Source organism: Apis cerana, linkage group LG11 (genome assembly GCF_029169275.1).
Source record: "Apis cerana isolate GH-2021 linkage group LG11, AcerK_1.0, whole genome shotgun sequence".
Taxonomy (NCBI): Eukaryota; Metazoa; Arthropoda; class Insecta; order Hymenoptera; family Apidae; genus Apis; species Apis cerana.
In genome coordinates, this window is record NC_083862.1 from 6,690,568 (window position 1) to 6,714,613 (window position 24,046).

A 24,046-nucleotide genomic window follows, 5' to 3' on the forward strand; every position below is an offset into this window, starting at 1 on the left:
TTGTAAATGAATAATTAAAAATATTTAAAATTAAATACTTTCCTTAAATATTATATCTAACATTATATCTAATATATCTAACATTATATCTAACGTTTTGGAATATAAGAAAAAAATGAAAATTTTTATTTTACTAATTTTCTTTACGTCTTTAGAAAAGATATAAATCTAATTCTAAATTCTTACAAAATATATAGAATTTTTTAAATATATTTTAAAAATATGTAGAATTACAATACAATTAATATATCTTGAACTTATTTGAAACAAAATATGCTAAGATATTTTTTAATTAAGAAGACAAAATATCTAATTTATATTTTTTTTAAAATATGTATAATTATTATCTTGGATGAAACAAAAATTGTTGAAATATTGAAAAAAGATACAAATAAAAAAAATTGGATCATACTACTTTAAATAATATTTAAATAATTATTTTATAATAAGTATGATGAAATATAAATAATTTAAATTTAATTAAAAAACATTTAAAACATTTATTTAATTTATTCCAATTCATTTCTAATAAAATAATAAATATTGTTTTTTTTTTGATTTAGTTTAAACAGATTTGGAAATTTATTTTCATAAGTTCAGTTTAATATATAAATAAAAGTAATTCTTTAAGATTGTTGTTTATTTATTTATTACTTTGTTCTTCAGCATTGATAATGAAGTTCATTTTGCTTTAATATATGTATTTAATAACTTTAAAAATTTTCCAAATGAATATCTTTCATAATAAAATCAATAATTATTTCCTAATTAATTTAATTATTTTTATATATGTTTTATGTGTGTTTTCTTTCTAAATCTAAATCATTTATATTATAATAATAAAAAAGTAATAAAAAAAAAAGAAAATTATGAAAAATAAATACATAAAATAATTCAAAAAGCTTATTAATTTATTGATATTTTAAAATATATGATATTAATAATATTATAATATATAGAATATTAATATATTGAAATATTGATTCTATAAATTAAAACAAACATAAAAAAAAAAGAATGCAAAAATATTGAAGTTTATTTATTTATATTATAAGTTTAAATTTATGTTAGATAAAATAAAGATTAGATAAATTAAATTAATTAATTAATTAACGAAATATTTATATTATGAAAAAAATATTCTTATAGAAGTTATTTGATATAAAGAAATACAATATATAATATTAATTATATATACATTATATATAATATTAATTTCTCTATAGATTGTAAAGATCATATGAAAATTTATTTTAATTTTTTTTTTAGAACCATTATTTTCATTACATTAATAGATACAATTCGTTATTTTTTAAAAACTAAACTATTCATGTTAAAAAATTTTTAATTTAAAAAATATTTTAACTTAATGTTTATAAAATTTATTATGAAACATTTAACATTTGCTTTGTATCATAATTTCAAGATACTTTATATGAACAATTGAAAAGTGATAAAACTGTCACGTGTTGCTACGAACACATTTATATAAGCAGAATTTAATATATAATACCGAACATTTTTCTTCAAATAACTTAAAAATTGAGACTGATGGTTGTAAAGGAAAATAATTCTCAAAATGATTCCTTTTATAATATATATAAAGTCAATAAAATCAGACAAGAGGAATAATCAAAGTCATCCAATAATTTATTTATCAAATAAATGAAATGCTAAAACAAAATAAAAATAAGTAATTAACAGCATCATTTATTATATATATATATATATATTCTATAAATTATTAAATAATTAAATCTTAATTGTAAATATCATTAAAAATCATTAGTTATCATTTAATTTCAATTCTTTTGATATTTTATTAGAATTAATTAATTGTTGAAATTATTTAAATTTTTTTCTTTATTTATAAATTAATTACTCCATTCAAAGAATAAATGTTACAAATTATATATACAATATAATTTAGAAAAAATTTTTTATATATTTTCATTAAACATTTTTGTATTTGGATTTTTTATTACTAAAAATTGTAAATTTCAATTTATAACTTGAATATAAAATGTTAATATATTTGATTAAAGGAATATCAAATTCCAAGACAAATACAAAAGTTAATATAGAAAAATATATTTATTAAATTATAACTAATTGAAATTTCCCTTAGATAAAATGTTACATGGAAAATGAGATAGTTCTATTTCTATTTTACTTCATAAACAAAAAAATTAATTATTTATAATTTAATAAATAAGTTTCAAACAACATTTTGTATAATTTTTTTGTATATTTATATATTTGTATTTTGTATTTGTTTTGATTCCTGAAATCGATTTTCCAAAATCCTTTGAATATATTAATATTTTGTAAATATATAATAAATTATATAATTATATAAAAAAATATAAAAATGATTTTTTTATAAAAATGAAATTGAAAAAATTTAAATATAAAAAATGTTAAAGTACATAGTAATTTAAATTAAATTAAGTTGCTTATAATTTTAATTTAATAAATATTTAATTAATAATAATAAAATAATACATATAATTTTATAAAAACTAATTAAATATTAATTTGATTAAAAATTATTTATATATTATTATATAATTTAATAAATATTTATTGATAATTTTACTATACATATATGCAATGAATCAAGATCATATACAATCATCATTGTAATTTAACTTATTGCTTTTAATTAATATTATAATATGTATAATATTATAATATTATACATAACAGTTTTTTTCGTTTCTATTTCCAAAGTTAAACATATTATATTTTTAACAAAATCAAGATATGCTTAAAAGAACTTTATTACTTTATTACTTAAAAGAACTTTTTTACTTACATATATATAAATTTGATAGCTTGAAATAATAAAAGTATATTAAGCATTATATAGATAAATATTTGAAAATTAAATATCTACATATATATATTTTGGTATATTTTAAAGATTATATACTCTTAAAAGTTTATACTTCTCTAAATTAAAGTAAATTATGTATGTATTTATATAAATGATTAATTTGCTAATAATAATTAATCAAAAATGCATGTGACATGTACATTTGAACACATTTTTTCCTGACAGAAAATTGTTATAAATATATTTCTGTTTCTATCTATAATAGCATAAAATGCCACATGTAATTTATCATATATTTTATACAATATTCATTTGAATATTTATTTTAACATTTATTTTTATATCATTTTCTTCATATTGAATTTAATCAAATATCTTCTATTTAAATTATAAATATTTATTAAAATTTATGTAATTTAAATCAAATAAAATCATGAAAATATTTAATATCTATTTTAGCTGAATGTTTTTCATTAATATAAAACATTCTTTATATCATTCATTTTACTATTAAATATTACATTAAAATTGATATCAATAACATTACCAAGATAAATACATTCAAATTTCTCTATATATATTAAAATACGCAATTAAAATTTAAAATAGATATTTTATAATTTTGAAATAATTATAAAACATGAAAATCAATATATATCTGAATAAAAATTACATGCAATAATTTAATTACATACATGCTTCTGTTCTTTCTTATACACGCTTATTAACATTAAATATAATATAGTATTTATTATTTCTAATTTACTATTTATTATTCATAAACGTAAATTATTAAAAGTTTGCTTAATAATAAAAAAATCACAATAAAATGCAACGTAAAAATCACAATAAATAATAATTATAATACAAACTACATGAATACAATACAAATACAATAATCGCATTTAGAAGTGATATTTAAATTTGAAATGAAGTCATTTAATAAACGCAAAAAAAATCATTAAAAATTAGAAAAAGTCAATTCGTAAAGTATTTCTAAAATTTTACATTCTTGAAAAATGTATTTTAAATGTATTAAAAAATAGGAATAGGGAAAGATAATGGAGTAATTTAACAATTTCAATTAAGAAATAAATGCTTATTCGATTAAAAATACATGATATTGATTTACCAGGGAAAAATTTTAAAAATTGTCAAAAAATCATTAATACATTTGATTCTGATTAAAATTTTGTATAGAATAATATAAATATTCTTAAAATAATCAGAATGTTATCTAATTATATTTTCATAAAATTTTTAATAAAAACTATATAGTAAAATATAATAATATAACTGATTATGAATTCTCTCTGCCTTATATTATATTTAATTACAAAATTAAATTTAAAATATAAAAAATTAAGTTTGGAAGTTTCAGATATAAGAATATATGGAAGTAGATATAAATTTAAATATTATATGCGAAATAATTAAAAATCATTTCCAACATATGAATATATGTATACATGTATATTTACAAATTTGGCAGAGAGAAGAATATACAATAATTCATACAATACAATCAGGAGAATTCATACTTTCTTTCCGTTCAAGATGAAAAAAATAATAAAAGTGATACAAATTATAAAACAATGAAACAATAATTGTTTTTTTAATTACACAATAAATTTTAATATATCAAATATCAATTTTTTTAAATAAAATTCAAATAATGAATATCACAAAATATTACAAATTTTATTTGTAAAATAAAAATATTAATTTATATAAAAAAATGTATAAAGCAATTTGAAAAAAGAATACACATACAATTTTGTTTGATTGAATAATTTAATATATGTTTAATTGAATAATTTAAACTATTTTATTTTTTCTTAAATCAATTTATCTTGAACGATAAAAGAATGAAAAAAAAAGAAATTGTTCTAACTATATGACTTACTCCAAATATACAAATAGTCACAAAACTATTCAGCCATATTGGTATTCAGTATATTTTATATGAAATAATATATTAATAAAAGAAAAATAACTCGAAATTTATTTATAGTGATAATCTAATTGATTGAAAATACAATAGAATGAAAAATGATATGTTAATTAATGAGATACAAAATACTCAGATGGCCAGATATTTTGTGTTCAATTATATTATATAAACAATAAGTAAAGATAAAGCTAACATGTGACTCGTTAATCTTCTATAACTTATAAATGATCAGTTTCAAAGTCTTAGGATATTTTGATTTTGGAAGAGTTATTTTAACTGAAAATATTACAATTTATTACCTCAAAACACAAAATTTAAAGATAACTACATCCAAAATCAACTAACATAGGATTATTTTTTTCATCGTAAATTTCATTATTGGAACATTATGACACACATTAGACAAGTAGGATCACAAAAAACTGAGCCCATAATTTCAGAATATAATTTTTATAGCAGTCTTTAACTTTGGCATTATTTCAAATGACAAATTAAAATCATATAATTTTTATAAATAATAATAATAGTTTAGTAAATAATATATTAATATTACATTAATATAATCCTAATGTCAAATTTCACAACTGAAATTAAATTATGAATTATTTAAAAAAAAGAATGAGTTATTTTACTTATATTTCAACAGAAATAATATAACAATTTATAGAATCATAAGCTGAAAATGATGAAATATTAAAATATTAATGGAACTAATATTTCAAATAATACATATTTATGAGCTCAGTTATTAGTTATTTCATCAAATCAACATTCATTGCCATTCACACCAAAATTTTTTTTTTGCCAATTAATTCTTTAAATTTAAATATTACTATCTGGTTTATTGGAAAAACCCATTGGTTGAGCATTTTCAACAAGTGTAGCTTGCATACTCGATGAAGGAACCTCAATATTCGTCGCTGCTGATCTCATTTCACGGAAAGGTGCTCTAAAAAATTCATAAATTATTAAGATTCAAAATAATTAATAAACACATAAAAATATGTGCATTAGAAGTTGTATTATAAAACACGTATCTATAAACTATAAGAAAGCATTTTAAAGTTACAAAATGAGAAAATAAAGATTTCAAAGAAAATATAAAAATATAATTTAAAATTATTTAATTAAAATTGCATCCATATAATATTGAAATATCTTGAACAATAATTCTAAATATTTAAAAAATTTTAATATTATTGTATTTTATGTACTTTATAAGTGTATTTATAAAAACTAAAAAAAGCTGAAATTTAAATACTATAAATATATAAATATTATTACTAATACTATATTTAAATACTATATATAAAATTATAAATGAAAGAAACCAGCAGCAGCATGCAAGTCATTAATCTATATAACAATGTAAAAAATAGAACAAAGCAAACATATCTTTCTAATACAAGAAAAATCTAAATATGATTTAAAATTAAATGTTATTTTATGAAATTAAAAGAATGTATTTATTTATTATAGATAATTATAATTGAAATTAAATTATTATTTACTTAAATTGTTAAGTAATTATATTAAATAATAATAAATAATATATTAAATAATTATTTAAAATTATAAATTATTCTTAAGCTTAAGCATACATATAAGCCTTTCAAGATAATTGATTCATGAATATAAATTTAAATTTTAAAAAATATTAAAAAATATAAAATATTTATATTTTATTAAATTAAATAATTTAACTTTAGAATAAAAACTTAATCGAACAGATTAGTAAAGAAAAAAAAAATCATTATGCACAAATAATAACTTAATTATAACATCAAAAAATTAAATGCATATTGTCAAATATATTGGGCATAACAGTAACATTAAAATATAACCATGAACCTAAAAATTTATATATCTAAGAAACTACAAATGTAAGAATGACAATAAATTTTATATATTATTGCCTGGTTAGAGAAGTGGTGCAATGAATGTTTGATGATTTATGTAGGCCTCCAGACATCAGGATCCTCCACGAGAGTAGTATGGTGATCTGTAGTAGGAGGTACTGTACCCTGTGGGGAACTCACACCCGACGTTATTCCTGCTGGGTCGGGCCTGGTTCCTCTGTTGTGATTAGTGTATTAGTAACAAAAATAAAAATTATACTTGTCAAATATATTATATTTTATGATTATATTTTAACAAAACATAGCTTATTAACAATACTTAGCTGTTAAATGAAAATGATATATTTTATTGCTTTGCTATTGTGTGATGATACATGTTTTATAAGACTTCAAAAATAAAAATATTATATGTTAGTTAATTTATATATAGAAAATATCCATAAACCATACTTATAGATTAAAACATAGGCACAAATAAAATAAAATTAGTTTTTCACCCACATCCCAAGCAAATAATATGCACATGTTACTATAACAACATATTACTCAATGTTTCAACTAAACAAAATAATTATATAAAAAATTATACTAATTTCTTAGAATTGAAACAAAACATATATTTATTAATGAATTATTCGTAGAAATACATTTTTAATTGTCTATATAATTTCAATATTAATAATTTATCTTATAATGCTACAAATGAAACAAATATAACTTACTTTCGTCCAAGTGACATTAATCCATATATTACACCTGTTGCAAATATTAGACCACTGCCAAATAGACTACTCATTCCTAAACAAAGGAAGACTGAAGGAAGTGCTATTCTAAAAAGAATAAGAAAAAGCATTGTATCTAAATATTAACAATATGAATTAATATTAAAAAAAAAAATTGAAATCATAGCTTATATATCCCATCAAATACATGATCTACTTACAAACAATATGCAACTGCTCTATTCCAATAAGGTCTCTTTTCAACCCAATCACTTAAGTTTTGTACAAAATCAATAAATAGACAGCAACATGGTGCTTCTATCATTATAACTATAAAACCAGCCACCATTTGCCACATACCACTTATTAGACAATCAACAGAACCCAATAATATCGATGCACAATTCCATACTCCAAGAAAAATTGCAACTGTAACAAATCAATAAAAATTATTGAATAAACATAGATTGTGAATTATAAATTATAAATTATGAATGATAATATGAATTATAAATTCAAATTGTTACATATCTTTGTAACATCTATTATAAATAATATAAATAAAAATAATACAAATAATAAAATTTATATAATGATAAAAATGATTTAAAATATTTGAGTGCTATATAATTATTTGTAAATATAAAAAAATCACAAACCATAAATCATATCTTAATATTGTATATGTATATATAAAATATTAATTATTATTTGCATTTATTTTTGAAAAATATAATAAATATGTAAAAAAAATGCTGTAAAAAAATAGTAATAATAAGTTAATTCTATAATAATATGTATCTTATAATATTTTTTAAATTTAAAGACTTACTTATACTACCCACAGTTCCAAGTCCTCGACCAGCATATTTCATCCACCAAGGTACATCGTCCTTGGCAACAGGGTCCTGTCCTGGTCTTTGCATAATCGATGATATTTTCTCAGCGAACGACTAAAAGTCAAGAAATTACTATTACTAGAACACATAATGTATATCTGAATAATTTTAAATTTCAATAATTTAAAATATATTTACCATTTTTATCGTTCTACTCTCCCCTTCACCAGCTGACAGGACTAAATGAGACTGACAGTATATATTATAAGGATATGTTGATGTATAGAAAATCGACCCGAGTTTCTTAATTATATAGGCAGAGGCGCTTATATCTGTCAACGATTTTGTACGTGGTTCTCACGTGAACTTCTTTATGGTTAAGCACTGTTTCTATTACCAACTTATTAAATAAATATAACCTCAGAAACAAATTTCTACCAATCAATGTCAAATAAATATTTGTAATACTATTCATAACATTATATTATTTTTATTCTTAATATTATACATAAGTATGTTTTTAAAAATGTTCATTTATTTGAAACTTAATAAATAATTTTATCAAATTATTTATTTACAATTATGAAAAAAAAAATACATTAAGCAATATTAAGTTAAATATTAAACATTAAATAATATATTATTGCTCTTCTTTTTATTAATCACAATATTAAAAAATTTATATTTATATAAATCAACTGAAATTTGAATTAAAAATTTGATACAAGATATTCCTAAAGTAATTATTTTTGTAATAATATATAAAAAGAATACTTAATTATTGCAATATATACATATTTTTATAACAAATATAGACATATTAATGATAATTATCAAATAACTTTTTTTATTAAAATCAAATCATGTAGTATATTCAGTAAAATCATCCATATAAATACGTTTGTTTGATCTTGGGGATAGATCATCAGTTGTTCCATCTGGATTATTATTTGTTGATTCTTGTAATACACGATTTCTAAGTCTTTTAATATGTCGTAAACGTTCTAACCAATTAGAAGCATATGGATTGTGACTGTTTTGTTCTAATGATGATGAAACCATTGAAGCAAGCTGCAAAAATGAAAACGGAATTTTTAATTTTTCTGTAATTTCTGTTGAATTACATTTTAAACAAATATATATTAAATATATATATTTAATATATAATTTAAGAAATAAATAATATAATTTAATAAATAAAATTAAAATATAATATCAAATTAAATGAAATTAATAATTACATAATTTAATTTTTACTTTATATCTTACATTGGCATGAAGAGCTAATTGTCGAGATAAAATAGCTAAATTTTGATCAGAAATAATTTTTGGTTCACTGTGTCTAATATGTTTAGCTAATTCTTCTTTTACTTGGACTGTGACTTGATTAGTACCATGGTCTAGAGGTTGAATTACAACACATGCATAATTGAACTGTCCCTAAAAGAACATATTAATATTAAGATAAATATTAATTATTATAACTTAATTAAATCTTGAAAATAATATTATAATACATACTTTTACAGTTTGTATATTATATGATTCTCCAGATTCATTATAAACAACAGTAACATAGTTATTTCCAATATGTTGCTTTTTAGATGTACATTTTGGATCACTTAATTTTGTAGGCATTAATGTAGCAACATGAAATGCTACCTAATAAAATTTAAAAAATTTATATTCTTAAGAATATAGAATAAAAATTTATTAAGAACATAGAACAACAAAAATTTTAATAATTCATTTTAACCTGTGTAACGTCATCTTGCCAAATATATGCGAAATTTCCATTTTCACCATTACGATCTAATCCTCCTAAAAACACACTTTCATCAACATCCTTCAATCGAACTAATGTTCCTAATCGTTGTAAGAATTCTGTATATCGAAGTGATCCATGTTGATTAGCTAAAATTTCAGTTTCATTAGAAGCTTGTCCTGGACCAACATAAAGAACTCCAATTTTGTGAGTTTCATATGGTTGTATTCTATCTAAATTTGTTACTGCTCTTTGCACAGCCGTTGTCTGTGGAACCAATAAAGGTTTTTCTGAAGGCGAACCAAAATGTGCTGTATGATATAGTTGTAAAAACACAAAACTGTAATTTATAATTTACATATAAATTTTACATTGTAACAAAAATAATTATTAAATATTTTTATTTAAAAGTATTATAATATTACCTAGGATTAATACCAGTTTTCGGAGTTTCTTTTACTCGTGGTGAATTTCCTCTACGAATATTATCCCATTCTCCACGAGATTTTTTAACAGGACTCATTACAGAAATTGTATGACCTCTATCACGGAAAGGTAATGGCAAAGGTGGTAACATTGAAGGATCAGCTTTCTCATCTTTTTGCTAAAATATATATATATACTTTTTATTGATATTATATATATATATATATATATATATATATATATATATAATATATATCAATTTTGATAAAAAAATATATATTTTAATAAAAATATAAATAATATCATTTATAATACCTTATCTAGGAAATTACGTCCAATAGGTGGTTTACTATCTGTTCCTAATGGTATTTGTTTTTGACCAGAATCAAAATTAGATAATCGAGGATAAATTTGTGTAGGTGATTGTGGAGGTTTTGTAACAGATTGAATTTGTGTTGCACGTCCTTGTACTCCCAAAAAATTTCCTTGAATCTGTAAAAATGTATAAAAAATCTTCGTTATTAGAATATATTATAAATTTTATTATATATTTACTTGAATACTATACCTGTATAGTAGTAGGAGATGGGGGAACAGTATTACTCGAATTAGTATTCGTAATAATTTGAGTTATTTGTGTTGTGCCTGGATAAGAGCATTGAGACTGTAATGCAGCTGGATGATCTGATACATTTTCTGATGGAGGTGTTGTACCCATACCAAATATTTCTTCTGGTATAGCTTCACAACTGACTCTATATATAAATTATATTTTTATTAATTATTTATATATAAAGTTCATGAAATGATATATTTCATGCAATAATATTAATATATTATAATATGTTATATAGTATTATTAATATATAGTATATATTATAATTATAATTATTAGTATTATGATTAATTATAATTATATTATATTAATATTAATATTATAATATTATAATATTATAATCATATTAAATTAAAATATGAATATTAAAAAAGTATATTTTATAAATTTTATAAAGTATATTTTATATAAAAAAATAAATTTCTTTATTTCTAGTTTAATAGAGTTTTGTCTAAAAAAAAGTCTGAAAAATTGATCTTGATTTTATTTGAAATTAAAGAAATCATAAATTGCAATTCAATTGTTTGGAAAATGATATTTCATTAATCTTTACATCAATTTTATTCAAAATATTTTCATATTTTATTTAAAATATTTTCACATTTTATTTTCACAAGCATTATTTTATATAATTTAGAATATTTTCATATTTCAAAGTTAAATAAAGTATTATGTATTGAAATAGCAGCATATGAAACACAAAGTAAAATATCTATCCTATCAATTTTAAAATATTTGAAAATTAATTGTTACATAAAAAAATATTTTCAATAGAGATCAAATGATATTGAAATTAATAATTTAATTATTATATTTTTTATATGGACACAGACATTTTTTAAATATAATCATATATTTTTTAATGTTAATTTATTATATATTTATATTTCATTAATGTTAATTTAATACATTTCATTAATGTTAATTTAATTTTTATAATATTTATGTTATTTAATATTTACGCTAAAAAACAATTAGAAAATATTTTTTATTTCAATATTATTAAAATAATTCATTTTTTTTATATAAAATGATAAAGGATTATAAAATAAATATAATCAATTTGTATATCCATATACAGGAATTATTATATATTTTCATATGTATTTCTTAACATATCCATCTAAAAAAATGAATAACATCAAATTATATCTTCTTTAATTATTTAATTTCTTTTAGAAATATTTATTTATAGAATAAAAATAACTTTCAAACAAAATAAAAATCGAAATCTCAGTTTATACACATGGTAAAAAATTATTTATTTCATCTATTACATTAAAAATTACTTCGTTAATAATACATTTTATTTTATTTTTTTTATTTCTAATTTTGAAATGTGAAGATATTCTAATTAAAATTAATATAGAATTAGGATTAATAAACCATATTAATATAAAAAAATTTAAACATTATTTTTTAAATTGATCATTAGACTGTAATTTATGATTTTTTAAAAAATTTGATTTTTGTAATAAGTGAAATACAACATAATAAAAAATCTTTTGACTTTGATTTTTAAAATCAAGATTGCAATTCTTTTTTTAGTTGAAAAAATATGAAACTATGATATATTTTTTTTTATTTTGTACTATTTTATTATAAATCTTATTTAAAACTAAATGCTTATTTTTAAGTTCCTCTATCAATTCATTAAATTATACTATATATAATATCGAAATAATAATACCTCATATCCTTTGCATACGTAGTTTTCGCGGGTTTCTTTAATTCAGCATCAAGTTTAGTTTCTATATCTGCTGAAAAATCACGATCGACTTGTTGTAAATTTAATTTTTCTTTATTCAAGAATGGATTTTTCCAATTAGCACTCATTTCAGGACTAGAATTTGATCTACGTACAGGATTTCGAGAACGACGTAAATCTATCAAATTTTTTAATATATAAATTTTTTCAATCATTCATTAAGATAAATAAAATATGATATTATTTAATCATACCATCTTCACCATCTTCTAAACTTTCTAAACTATCACGTGAACTTTGCCTTGAAGGACTCGGTCGAGCTGGTGAACCAGGTATAGCTATTGGACCTGATGATACAGAAGATATCATAGATTTCATATTGTTATGATCATTTTTTATTTGATCCATATTTTTATCTGCAATATCCTGTAAATAGTTCTTGTAAATTTTTCTATATAATATTTAAAACATATTTTTATTACCTCTGTTTCATCTCCAGAATATTCTAATGTAAATTCTTGCTGCTTTTGCTTTAAATCCTGATTCGGTCTATATAAAGCCATTATGTCATACACAGGAAAATCTATATTTGTTTCAAATTGCATAGAATTCTGAATTCTCATTATCCAAGACATATCACCTGTAGGTCTACGCACATATATTTCAGCCCATCCTTGACACCAACAAGCGCAAAGAACATGTTCTTCTTGTTTTTCACTATTAAGTATTTGTTCTAATTTTGATGATTCTGCTTGATCTTTATCCATTTTTTCTAAAGAATGATCCTTTTTTATTGAATCTAAATCTTCTGATGTTTTCTTCAATTCTTCTGTTGGAGAATTTGCAGCTGTATTTACAGTAGAACTTCCATAACCTCCAGAAAACTGTCTAGATAATTTATCTTCTTTTGCTATCTATATATATATATATATATATATATATATATATTTCCATTTTATACTTTAGAATAATTTGGAAATAATAAAATAAAATAAAAATAAAATAAAATAATTATATAAATAATATCGATAATACCTCTATAGTTGATGCTCGTCGTAAATTTGATTGCAATGCTTTTGAATGTTCAGGGGATTGAGGGCCAGATTTACACACAACCCAACAATTATCACAAAGTCCATTTCGCATTGCTTTATTACTACAACCGCTTGTCGTTACAGTAATAAGTTTATTACCAAGTAACCATGTCATAGATTGACCCTCTTTAAGTAAAAAATCAGCAGTTGGTAATCTAATAAATATAAATTATTATTATAACTTATATTTGTGTTTTTTAAAATCAATAAAATATCTTTATTAATAATTACAAATTTACCTTTTAGGTCGAGCTGAATAAGTTGAAAATGTATATCGAGCCATAAGATCAATACAAGTTTCAGTAAGTTCCACATGAAAAGTCATTAAAGCCTCATCAATTGGAGGCTTTAAATCTGAAGCTTTATTATCTCCTATCATACGATTTGTCATTATTGGTCTTTCTCTCCTACCTCTACTGCCCTACAAATAAAGATTTAATAACAATAGTAATATAATATAATATAATTTTATTACTTTCTTTTATACCTGTTCTGTTAAACTTGAACTACGTTTTCTATTTGAAGAATCTTCATTTATAAAGTTAAAATCTGATTTCATTAAATGACCTTCTTCAAAAGGAACTATTACATTAGCTTTCAAACCCTATTTATTAGAAAAAGATAGTTTTATTATTAAAATTTTATTATTAATAATATTATTATATTAGTAACAAATTAATTCACATACTGTAGTAATAAATCTAACAAAATCTCTTCGAAATGGTAATCTGCACTTCAAAAACCATACAGCAATTACATGATGTGCCAAGGATACTGTATAATGATCATATTTAAAAGGATTTGTATATGGTAATAGAATTGCAAAAACTGACATGTATTGATCTCCAATAAAACTTGCAAAAACTTTTGGAAGTCTAGTAAGAGCTATAAAAAATATATACATACATACATATTTCATAATTAAATTGTTCTATAGATTTTATAAAACTTACTAGATAAAAATTCTAAAATTGGTATAGCTATATGTACTGTCGCTGAAATTTTTGATAAATTTAAAAGTACTTCAGATAAAAGTTTATTCATTGCATCACGCATCTCTAAAATACAAGTTGTAAGGCTAGTAACACATTGACTTGCACACTTTGCTGTTAAACCAACCTAAATAAACAAATTTAAAGAACTTTTTATTTACTAAATTACATAAATGCTATATCAGTGTAATTTTTTTAAAAAATGAATTTTATTTTTACCTCTAAACATTTTATTAAACGCTGTTGTAAATTAGGTTCTAAATGTGCATGATATGAAGCTAATGATGCTAATACTGGAAAAACATGAACGCGAAATTCTGAAAGAGTAAATTTTGGAGGAACATTGTAAAGAGACTCTGGAAGTCTTAAACTTTTGTCACTAACCTAAAATATTAAAATATATTAAAATATACTAAAATAAATTTTTTTAAAAATTAAAAAAAAGAAACAAATTAAAATAATATATTATAATATATATACAAATTAAAATAACATACCATTGAGCAAAGTGCATTTGCAAAATAATCAATGTCATTTGTATGTCGTGATAATATTAATGCTCTATTTTGCATCACTTGAGGTAATTCTTTTAATACCAGCTGTAAAACTTTCCAATCTGCAAAAATATAATAAATACGAATATTAATTTTTAATTTTTATGTATAAAAAAATTACATTAATTTAAAATACATAATATAAACCTTTTTCCAATTTAATACAGGAAATAACAGCTTTACATGCAAGTGCCAATGACATGTAAGTAATTTGACAAGATAAATGTTGCAATGGAGCTGGATTAACTGGTGGAGGACTATTACCACTTCCTCCACTATTTATTCGTTCAGTTGTTGTATGTTCTAAAATTAAATATGGACTAAACTTTATCACGGATAAGTTTTGAGTATCCGGAAATCCAAGATGATAAAGTGTGTTTGCTCTAATTTTTAAGAAACATTCAAAAATCTAAAATGCAAAATAATTTTATGATAAAATAATATATATTAAAATATAATATACTATTAATACAAAAATATATTATATAAAATTAAAATAATTATATATTATATTTATTTATTACCAAATATCGAATAGTAGGAATGTCATAGAAAATAGTTGGCTCTTTATAATGCTGTTCCAAATAATTTACTAAAACTTTATAAGCTCGTATAGCATGACTTGAAGGTAAATAATAAATTTTTGATATTAAGATTTTTATCACACCAACAACTGCAGTTTTTATATCTTTGATATCAATATCTTTTGTAACTGGTATATCAGATGTAAAAGGTTTATTGATTACCTTAACATATATAATTCATCTTAAAAATATTATACAATGTATCATATAATATTATATGATTTCATCCTTAAAGTGTTATATTAAAGATCATATATTTTATGTATATAAATAAACAGCTAAAATATCATGTACCTTCTCTAATATATCTAAAAGTTCTAAACATCTTTTTGTATCACATTCAAGACAAAGATCAATAAGTAAATGTGCAACACCATTCCGAATAGTGATATCAAAATCCATATCAACATGTTGAAAATATGGCACAATTATTCGTTCAATTAATTCTTCTTCATATCTAGATCTATTTAAAAAAAAATGTCAATTAAAATTATCTAATCTTCTATCAAAATTTATCTAATTTATCTAATTTATCTAATTAAAAAAATATATTAATTTAATATACCTATTAATTTGGACGACATTTGTTAAAACATCAAGAACTTTCATTCTAATGTTGGTACGTGTTTCAATCTTATAATAACGTTCCATTAAATTTGCTAGTTTAAATTGCCAATGATAATGTGTAGGTCCAATAGAACGCGCTCGATATTCAATTAATTTCAAAACAGAACTTTCCTAGAAAAATTTAATTTTATTTTTTTAAAAAAAGTATTTAAATTTATATTTAAATTACAAATATGATTGATAATTACAGGTCTTGCATCACTACAACGTTCAACAAGATCATAAAATCGTTGAATACAACCATTATAATGATTAATATCTAGTAAATTTTCAATACTATTTATTGTTTCATGTAAATTTACTGAAACTTGTCTAGTTGCAGGTTGGTTACTTGTTTCTAACAAAAAAAATACAAATATTAATAAAAATCAAATATTGACATTAAAATTTACAAATTTTGATTTTACCTGTATGAGAAATAACTTCTTCAATAATATCAAGAATAATGCTCCATGTAGGATCCCATAACTCAGTTCCATATTTATTTACTAATCTTTGAATTGATAATATAACTTCATACATAACTACTGGATGATTACATTTTAAAGCCTTATGAAACAACAAAGCAATAAGTAACAATTATAATTTTCAATTAAACAAAATAATCAAATATTACTAGATTTTAATTACTTACTTGATAAAATGAAGGTAAAACAGATGTAGGAGTACATTCTAGTTTTGGAATTTTATGAGTTCCCCAAAGACCCATATTTACATAAAATACTGCTCCTCTAAGTAGGCGAACATCTCTCTGAAAATTTGTATCTTGTAGCAAACGACACATTGTATATAATGCAGAATGACCCATGTGTGTACCTAATAAGTTACGCATTATCTACAAAAAGTCATATTATTTTTAAAATTGAAATATATATTATAATTTTAACTTATGAATAATGCGCATAAATATATTTGATTTAAACTTTTTAAAATTTTAATAATAATATACCTTCCAACTTATTTGACAATATGTTTCAACATTAACACTTCCACATAATGCTATGATAAAAGTTTGTAATGAATCAGACTGTAAATTACTGTAACAAACAATTGCATCTAAAGCTTCTAAACATCCAGAAACAACTTCACTACTATTACTATAATAACATAGATGGCAGATATACCTAAATATACAAAAGATAAAGTTTAATTTAATTAGTTAATTTAATAATTAATTATAATATAATCAATTCATAAAACATTTACTGAACAAGGCCTGATATAATGTCTTCATCAATATATGCTGAGTTAAACTTAATGACATTAACAAGAAGTGATAAAAATTCAGCTCCTCTTTTTCCATCTCCTGCTGTAACAATTGGCATCCAATCTAATAAGAAAGGTCCCATTCTCTCTTCTAGATGTAATATATCTTTTCCATTTTCTGTTAAGCTTTGTAAAAGTTCCAATCTGTATAATAATTCATAACTTAATTAAAAATAAAAATAAAAAATATAATACAATTAATTAATAATAGCATAATAAAACATAATTAAAAAATATAATCATAATACCTAGGTCCAATATCTTCAGGAATATTATGTTCTTTAACAACCATAAAAAATTTTACTCTCATGAGAGAAGATAATTTAGAATATTGACCTTGAACAAGACATCGCAGAAAATTAAATGTTACGTGTCTATGTTCACGAGGTACATCTTTTTCTAAAAGATCTTTTACTAAGTACCATAATCTTTCAGCAGCTTTCTAATAAAAAATAAAAATTAATAATATTATATATTTCATTATGAAATTTATTATTAAACAATCAACCTACATCTTCCCATTGCTGATTAAGAACTGCATCACACAAATCTTTAATTGCTTTTGTTCGATGATGTACAGGACTTTCAGGACTAATTTCTTTTTCAAGATCATGTGTTAATGTAAAATCTTCACGACTTTTATAATTTCCTAAAAAGAAGTTTATTATTAATTTGTTCAAATAGATTATGAATTTATAATTTATCATTTAACTATAATCTAAAGTTATAATTTATAAGTTTTGTATTTCATATAATTTATAAATAATCGTATTTAAAGATAATCGTATATAAAGATATATGAATAATTCGATATAATTATAAATTATGAAAATCATATCTATAAAATCACCTTTATTAATACGAAAAAATTGTTTTAATTTATCATGTAACGTTTTATTATCTTTATCTTTTGAGCTCATTTTCGACATTTTAGTTTATGAATTAAAAGAAAACACTAGAGTATATCCAGAAAGAATTGTAATAAGTAATAAGTAGGCATATCAAAACCAAATCTAAATAGAAAAATATCAGTGAAATACACCGTATAAAAAGAGATGGAATGCCAGAAAGTCAAACACCAATCAGCTGTAATTTGTAACCATAAAAAAGACACTACAAAAATCATCAATAGTTTGAATACTATAGTTTGCTTTAGATATAAGATATGGTCTTAAGCTTGGCAACATCGCTTTTACTAGTATGGAATATGGAGTCTTATTTTAACATTGTAGTAAATCAAAAAGCAAAATCATTAAAATTTTTTTAAAGAAATTAGTTTGAATATATAATATTTTTAATAATCGTGTAAATAATATGATAAGTATAATAATTATAAATAGAAATAATATTTAAATGCTGAAAACAATAAAAAAAGTATACAAATTATGAATAAGTTTGAGGTTATAGTAAATAAATTTAAAATATTTATATTACAAATATATTACATTGCTTCAAACTATATTAGTATAAAATATTTAATATTAGTTTTTAGTATTTATAATATAAATATATATAGTATTTAGTATTTAAATTTTACAAATGAAATTAAAAATGTTTAAATATAAACTAATAAAAGTAAAAATGAAATAAAAATTTCAATAATAAACAAAAAAAATTTAAATGAATATATAAGTAAAAATGAGCAATAAAAACAATTCATACAAAACATAATTGATAAGGAAATATTTAGAGTTAATTACGAATTCTAAGTTATTTAACTATTTATTATTTTTAACTATTAATTTTATATTAAATATTTTATATACTTATTATAATTTTAATATAATTTAAATATAATTATATAATTTAAATATAATTTTAATATAAAAAATAAAATTTAATGCTCATTATAATGTATATTTTAGAAATTATTAAATTATTGAAAAAATTAAATTAATTATTGTAATTATATATAATATTTAATCTGTAATTGAGATTAATAATATTTAATCTGTAATTATTTTCTAATAATTTTTCAAAATTATTTAATAATTATTTAAAAATTATTTATAAATAAATATGTAATCTTGTATATATAATTAACATATAATTAACATTGTAACATATAAGTAACATATATGATTCAATATCAACTATTTTGAATTTTCTTTTATCATAATTGATGTTTTCTTTATCTGTCTATATTTATAAATAATTTAATTATTATAGGAATAAATTATACCTAAGAATTAAATTGTGTAAAAAATCAATATGGCGTCAATAATAGTGTAAAGTATAGTGTAGTATAAGATGTGAAAATATTAAAATTCACGTATTTATAAATTTTGATTTAATTAAAACTGACATTTTTGATTTCTTCAAAATATATCGAAAAATTGAAGAAAAAATTTTTTGTTATCTGAATAAAATTTTATTATTACTTATATTTTTATATAAATAGTTTTTTATATATAATTTTTTACATAATTTTCATAAATTTTATTAATAGTAACAAATAATAAAGAATAAAAATATTATACATTTTTATTTATTTATATTTTAATTATTTTTTATTTATATTTTATAAGGTTTAAAATGCAAAGAGAAGAAAAACAATTAGATTCTGCTTTGGAGGCAATTATTATGAGAGTAAATGATTTAAAGAGTGCAATTGCTGCAATGATATTTAAATTGGAACATGAATATGAAACATTGAATTGGCCTAATTTTCTTGATAATTTTGCTCTTATTTCGGGACATGTATGTATTTTACATATTTTATTTGTAACATATAAATAGAAATTAATCAAAATATATTGATTTTTAATTTAAAATATATTAAGATTAATTATTAGAATATAATATATAATATATATATATATAATATATAATATATATATATATAATAGTAGAAATATAATAATAGAAATATAAGATAATATCTATTAAAATAACTTTTAAATGAAGTTTGTATAATTATAATTATAATTTTATTCAATTTAGTTTTGTTATATATTTATGTTTTATTACATAATAAATTTTTTTATAGCTGACTAGTCTTTCAAAAATTCTTGGACATGATAAGGCACCAAATTTAAGAAACTTAACAGTTTTACCATTAAGATTAAGTCCAGAGAAAGATGAAGAATTGCTTCGTTTAACTGAAGGTAGAATTCCCACATTTGCTCATGATTTAGTACCAGATTATCTACGAACTAAAGTAGAACCTCAAGCTGAACAAAAAATGATGCAGCTTGAAGCAAAAGCTGCAAATTTAAATTATGAAACATCACATGTAAGAAAAAATATTTTTTACTTATATATTAAATCTTTTAAAAATTTAATATAATTATGAAATATATAAATTTAACTTCATTTTAATAATAATTAAAAAATTAAATAAATTTAAATCTTGAAAATATTTTAAGATTGAGATAAAATTATATTTCTGTTATTTTATTGTAGAAGCTTAAAGATAACTTAAGATGTTTTATTTCTTTTTTAATGTGCTAACTAAACATCATCTAGGACTGCAATGTAAGCTACTATCAGTTAGCTTTCAGCTTTTATTAGTTCCATTCGCTTTGGACTGAAATTGAAATAATTATGAAAATTATACATAAAATAAGTTTCAAATCTTAAAAATATATATTTTATTTTATAATTTTGCATTTAGTTAATTATAACATATACTTTAAATTAGTGAATAATAGTATTTCTAATATTATAAATTGCAACTTATTTTACAATTTATTTATATTTATATATATTTATATAAGTACAGATAAATTTTTAAAATAATAAAAATATATTTTTTTTTATTAATTTATTATTTAAACTATTAGAGGAAATTATTATTTTTGATTAAAGATACTATCATATATTTATTTAAAATTTAGTAGTATTAAACAAATATTATATAAAATATATATTATATATAAATTGATTAATTTCCCTCTAATAGTTTGAAAATAAAAATTTCATAGTAGGTCCATTTAGCGAGTGGAACGCTAAATGTTTTTTTTTTTCTAAAATATATATGTATTTTATAATTTTCAGAAACAAGTGGCTCAATACACAAAAGTTATTAATCATGTATGGGATATAGCAAATAAGGCACGTGAAGAGTGGGAAAGTGAAGCTGGTTCTAGAGCAACTCAAGCTCAAACCAGCAGTACAGCAGACACTCATGCTCTTGTAGCAGCTGTGGGTATGGGTAAAGGTTTAAAAGTAAATATTTTTATTTTTTAATTTAATGTTCTTAATTTTTTAGTTATCAAAAACATATATATACAGATTTAATGTTTAACATTAACATAATAATAACATTATATATTAATAATATAATATATATATTTTAAAAACTATATCTTTTAAAAAGATACAGTTAGCCAATAAATTTATATAAAAAATATTAAATATACATTAATATTTATTATAAAAAATATTATATATTCATAACAATTCAAAAAATTAATATTATTTGCTCTAAATACATTTGATGAAATATATTACACTCTAAATTTAAAATTATTAACATATTTAATATTCCAAAAATTGATTACAATATCCAATAATAAATATTATTGATAGTAAATAAAAAATTTTTAATAGTAAATAAAAAAAAACATTTTTTAAATTGATAAAAAATAATACAACAAAATTCAATAATGAATTCATTATATTAAATGCGTTTGCAAAAAAAAATCGGATATGTGAAAAATTTTTTTTCATCTTTCATATTTCTTAGAAAAGTTGATGATACAACCATATTTCAATTATCATGGAATAGAAGATAGAAAATAGAATAGAAATAATGCATACATTCATACTATCCATATTAAATTAACTTAATACTTTTAATTTCTAATTATAAAAATAAATTTTATCTTTATCTATATTTTTGTAATTGTGAATAATTTTATGTATTATTATTTTTAGGATATTTTGTATATTTAAAACAATAAATTCTGTATGTAAATTTATCTTTAAATACATACATACAATACAATACAATACAATACAATACAATATATAATATAACTTTATATTTGTATTATATATTATTAAATGTATTAATATATTATGTAAAATTATGTTAAAATTCTTTATTATTTTATTTTTATAGACCGATTCTGTTCAAATGGTACAATCAGGTGTAAATTCAGTACCTAGTGGAATGATAGTAGGAAGACCTGGAAATCAGCAACAAACTCCAGGACAAGGATCATTAGGAAATCCACCTAGTAAAAAAATTCATTTTAATCTATTTATTTTTATAATATTTTATAACTAAAATTTATATTTATAATATTAATATATTTTATATATTTTAGTGGGACAAATGACTAAAGCTCCAAGTACAATCAAAACCAATATCAAGGCAGCACCACAAATTCATCCATATAGATAAAAATATTAATTTTAATATAATATTTTTTAAATTGAAAATTATTTTCATCTTAATTTATTATTTTTTAACATATAGCAAGTAACATTAAAATAATTTTTTAAAAATAAATAATTGATTTTAATTTTAATTAAAATCATTTTTTTAATATCAGCATTTCATTGTAAAATATAGAAAATCATACATATTACGACTCAGCTCTTACTTTATAATAATGTACATTAAAAATATAAATATAATTATATTTTAAATAAATTCATGTAAAAAAATACCATCTTACATAAAATTATTCATCTATTAAAAAATGAAAATCATTTATAGCAATTATTATATTTACAAAAACTAATTGAATTTTAAAAACCTGTTATTTGAAATGAAAAAAATAAAAATTTGAAATTTTTAATAATAATAAATAGCAGTATAGATAAAATGATAAAAATTTAAAAAATTTTTATATTAAATTTTAAATTTTTATTATAAAAATAATTATTAAAATTTTATTAGAGATATTTTAATATCACATTAAGAATCTATATTTACAAATTATATTTAAATATTATAGAATTTGTTTATTTTTACATGAAAAAATAAAATCATAAAATGAATATATTTTTCAATTAAAAAATGAAAACACATATATTTTAAGATTTAATAATAAAATTTTTTAAAAATAATATAAATATATTGGTATGATTTCAAATCTTCAAATATTTTCATTCATTGATCCCAAATTTCTGAACTCAAAGTCATTTCAAATATTTGAAAAATCATAATGATTTTTACATTCTATATTTACTAAAATAACGTAATAAATAAATGAAGAAATAGGTATTTATACAGATAAAAAAAAA

The 24,046-nt window shown here is 19.8% G+C and overlaps 3 protein-coding genes across 8 annotated transcripts; 1 reads left to right on the plus strand and 2 right to left on the minus strand.

Annotated features, from left to right (window-relative positions):
* Positions 1–3,917: 3,917 nt before the first annotated feature.
* On the minus strand, positions 3,918–8,571 carry LOC108000155 (calcium channel flower). Of its 2 annotated transcripts, none has more exons than XM_017060359.3 (5): positions 8,412–8,570; positions 8,207–8,327; positions 7,596–7,803; positions 7,375–7,482; positions 3,918–5,742 (listed from the first exon to the last, which is right to left on the minus strand). In XM_017060359.3, exons 1-5 carry the CDS (start codon positions 8,412–8,414, stop codon positions 5,616–5,618), a joined length of 567 nt encoding a protein of 188 aa, XP_016915848.1. In that variant the 5' UTR covers positions 8,415–8,570; the 3' UTR covers positions 3,918–5,615. The 2 variants fall into 2 exon arrangements, with proteins under 2 accessions (XP_016915848.1, XP_016915849.1); XM_017060360.3 differs by lacking the exon at positions 3,918–5,742 and adding an exon at positions 6,710–6,869 and having other exon boundaries at positions 8,412–8,571.
* Positions 8,572–9,033: 462 nt separating this feature from the next.
* Positions 9,034–18,970, minus strand: LOC108000145 (tuberin). The gene is made up of 29 exons (XM_017060345.3): positions 18,696–18,970; positions 18,358–18,494; positions 18,094–18,287; positions 17,786–17,989; positions 17,529–17,703; positions 17,214–17,414; positions 16,987–17,128; positions 16,768–16,916; positions 16,518–16,690; positions 16,247–16,415; positions 15,893–16,114; positions 15,516–15,777; positions 15,312–15,430; positions 15,034–15,198; positions 14,776–14,941; positions 14,511–14,707; positions 14,310–14,426; positions 14,062–14,243; positions 13,764–13,977; positions 13,211–13,642; positions 12,983–13,154; positions 12,711–12,906; positions 10,973–11,159; positions 10,720–10,896; positions 10,404–10,582; positions 9,970–10,318; positions 9,735–9,875; positions 9,483–9,653; positions 9,034–9,284 (listed from the first exon to the last, which is right to left on the minus strand). The coding sequence occupies exons 1-29, from the start codon at positions 18,772–18,774 to the stop codon at positions 9,075–9,077; spliced, it is 5,481 nt and encodes a 1,826-aa protein (XP_016915834.1). The 5' UTR covers positions 18,775–18,970; the 3' UTR covers positions 9,034–9,074.
* Positions 18,971–19,021: 51 nt separating this feature from the next.
* On the plus strand, positions 19,022–23,903 carry LOC108000107 (mediator of RNA polymerase II transcription subunit 8). Of its 5 annotated transcripts, none has more exons than XM_062081589.1 (6): positions 19,022–19,150; positions 20,374–20,545; positions 20,835–21,080; positions 21,845–22,015; positions 22,914–23,031; positions 23,122–23,903. In XM_062081589.1, exons 2-6 carry the CDS (start codon positions 20,381–20,383, stop codon positions 23,196–23,198), a joined length of 777 nt encoding a protein of 258 aa, XP_061937573.1. In that variant the 5' UTR covers positions 19,022–19,150; positions 20,374–20,380; the 3' UTR covers positions 23,199–23,903. The 5 variants fall into 5 exon arrangements, with proteins under 5 accessions (XP_061937573.1, XP_061937572.1, XP_061937569.1 ...); XM_062081588.1 differs by having other exon boundaries at positions 19,024–19,162; positions 20,373–20,545; XM_062081585.1 differs by lacking the exon at positions 19,022–19,150 and adding an exon at positions 19,897–20,073.
* Positions 23,904–24,046: the final 143 nt, after the last annotated feature.

Bases quoted from the DNA above. Each gene is read 5' to 3' on its own strand.
- LOC108000155 (XM_017060359.3), bottom strand. The intron at 7,483-7,595 runs GTAAGTAGATCA...TATTCTTTTTAG, and splicing joins AGAGCAGTTGCATATTGTTT to AATAGCACTTCCTTCAGTCT. The intron at 5,743-7,374 runs GTAAGTTATATT...TGAATTTTTTAG, and splicing joins TTAATGTCACTTGGACGAAA to AGCACCTTTCCGTGAAATGA.
- LOC108000145 (XM_017060345.3), bottom strand. From the start codon at position 18,774: ATGTCGAAAATGAGCTCAAAAGATAAAGATAATAAAACGTTACATGAT. The intron at 13,155-13,210 runs GTAATAAAAATA...AACTATTTACAG, and splicing joins ATTCTGGAGATGAAACAGAG to GATATTGCAGATAAAAATAT. The intron at 9,285-9,482 runs GTAAGATATAAA...TCATTTTTGCAG, and splicing joins AATTAGCTCTTCATGCCAAT to CTTGCTTCAATGGTTTCATC.
- LOC108000107 (XM_062081585.1), top strand. The intron at 20,546-20,834 runs GTATGTATTTTA...ATTTTTTTATAG, and splicing joins TTGCTCTTATTTCGGGACAT to CTGACTAGTCTTTCAAAAAT. The intron at 23,032-23,121 runs GTAAAAAAATTC...TATATATTTTAG, and splicing joins ATCATTAGGAAATCCACCTA to TGGGACAAATGACTAAAGCT.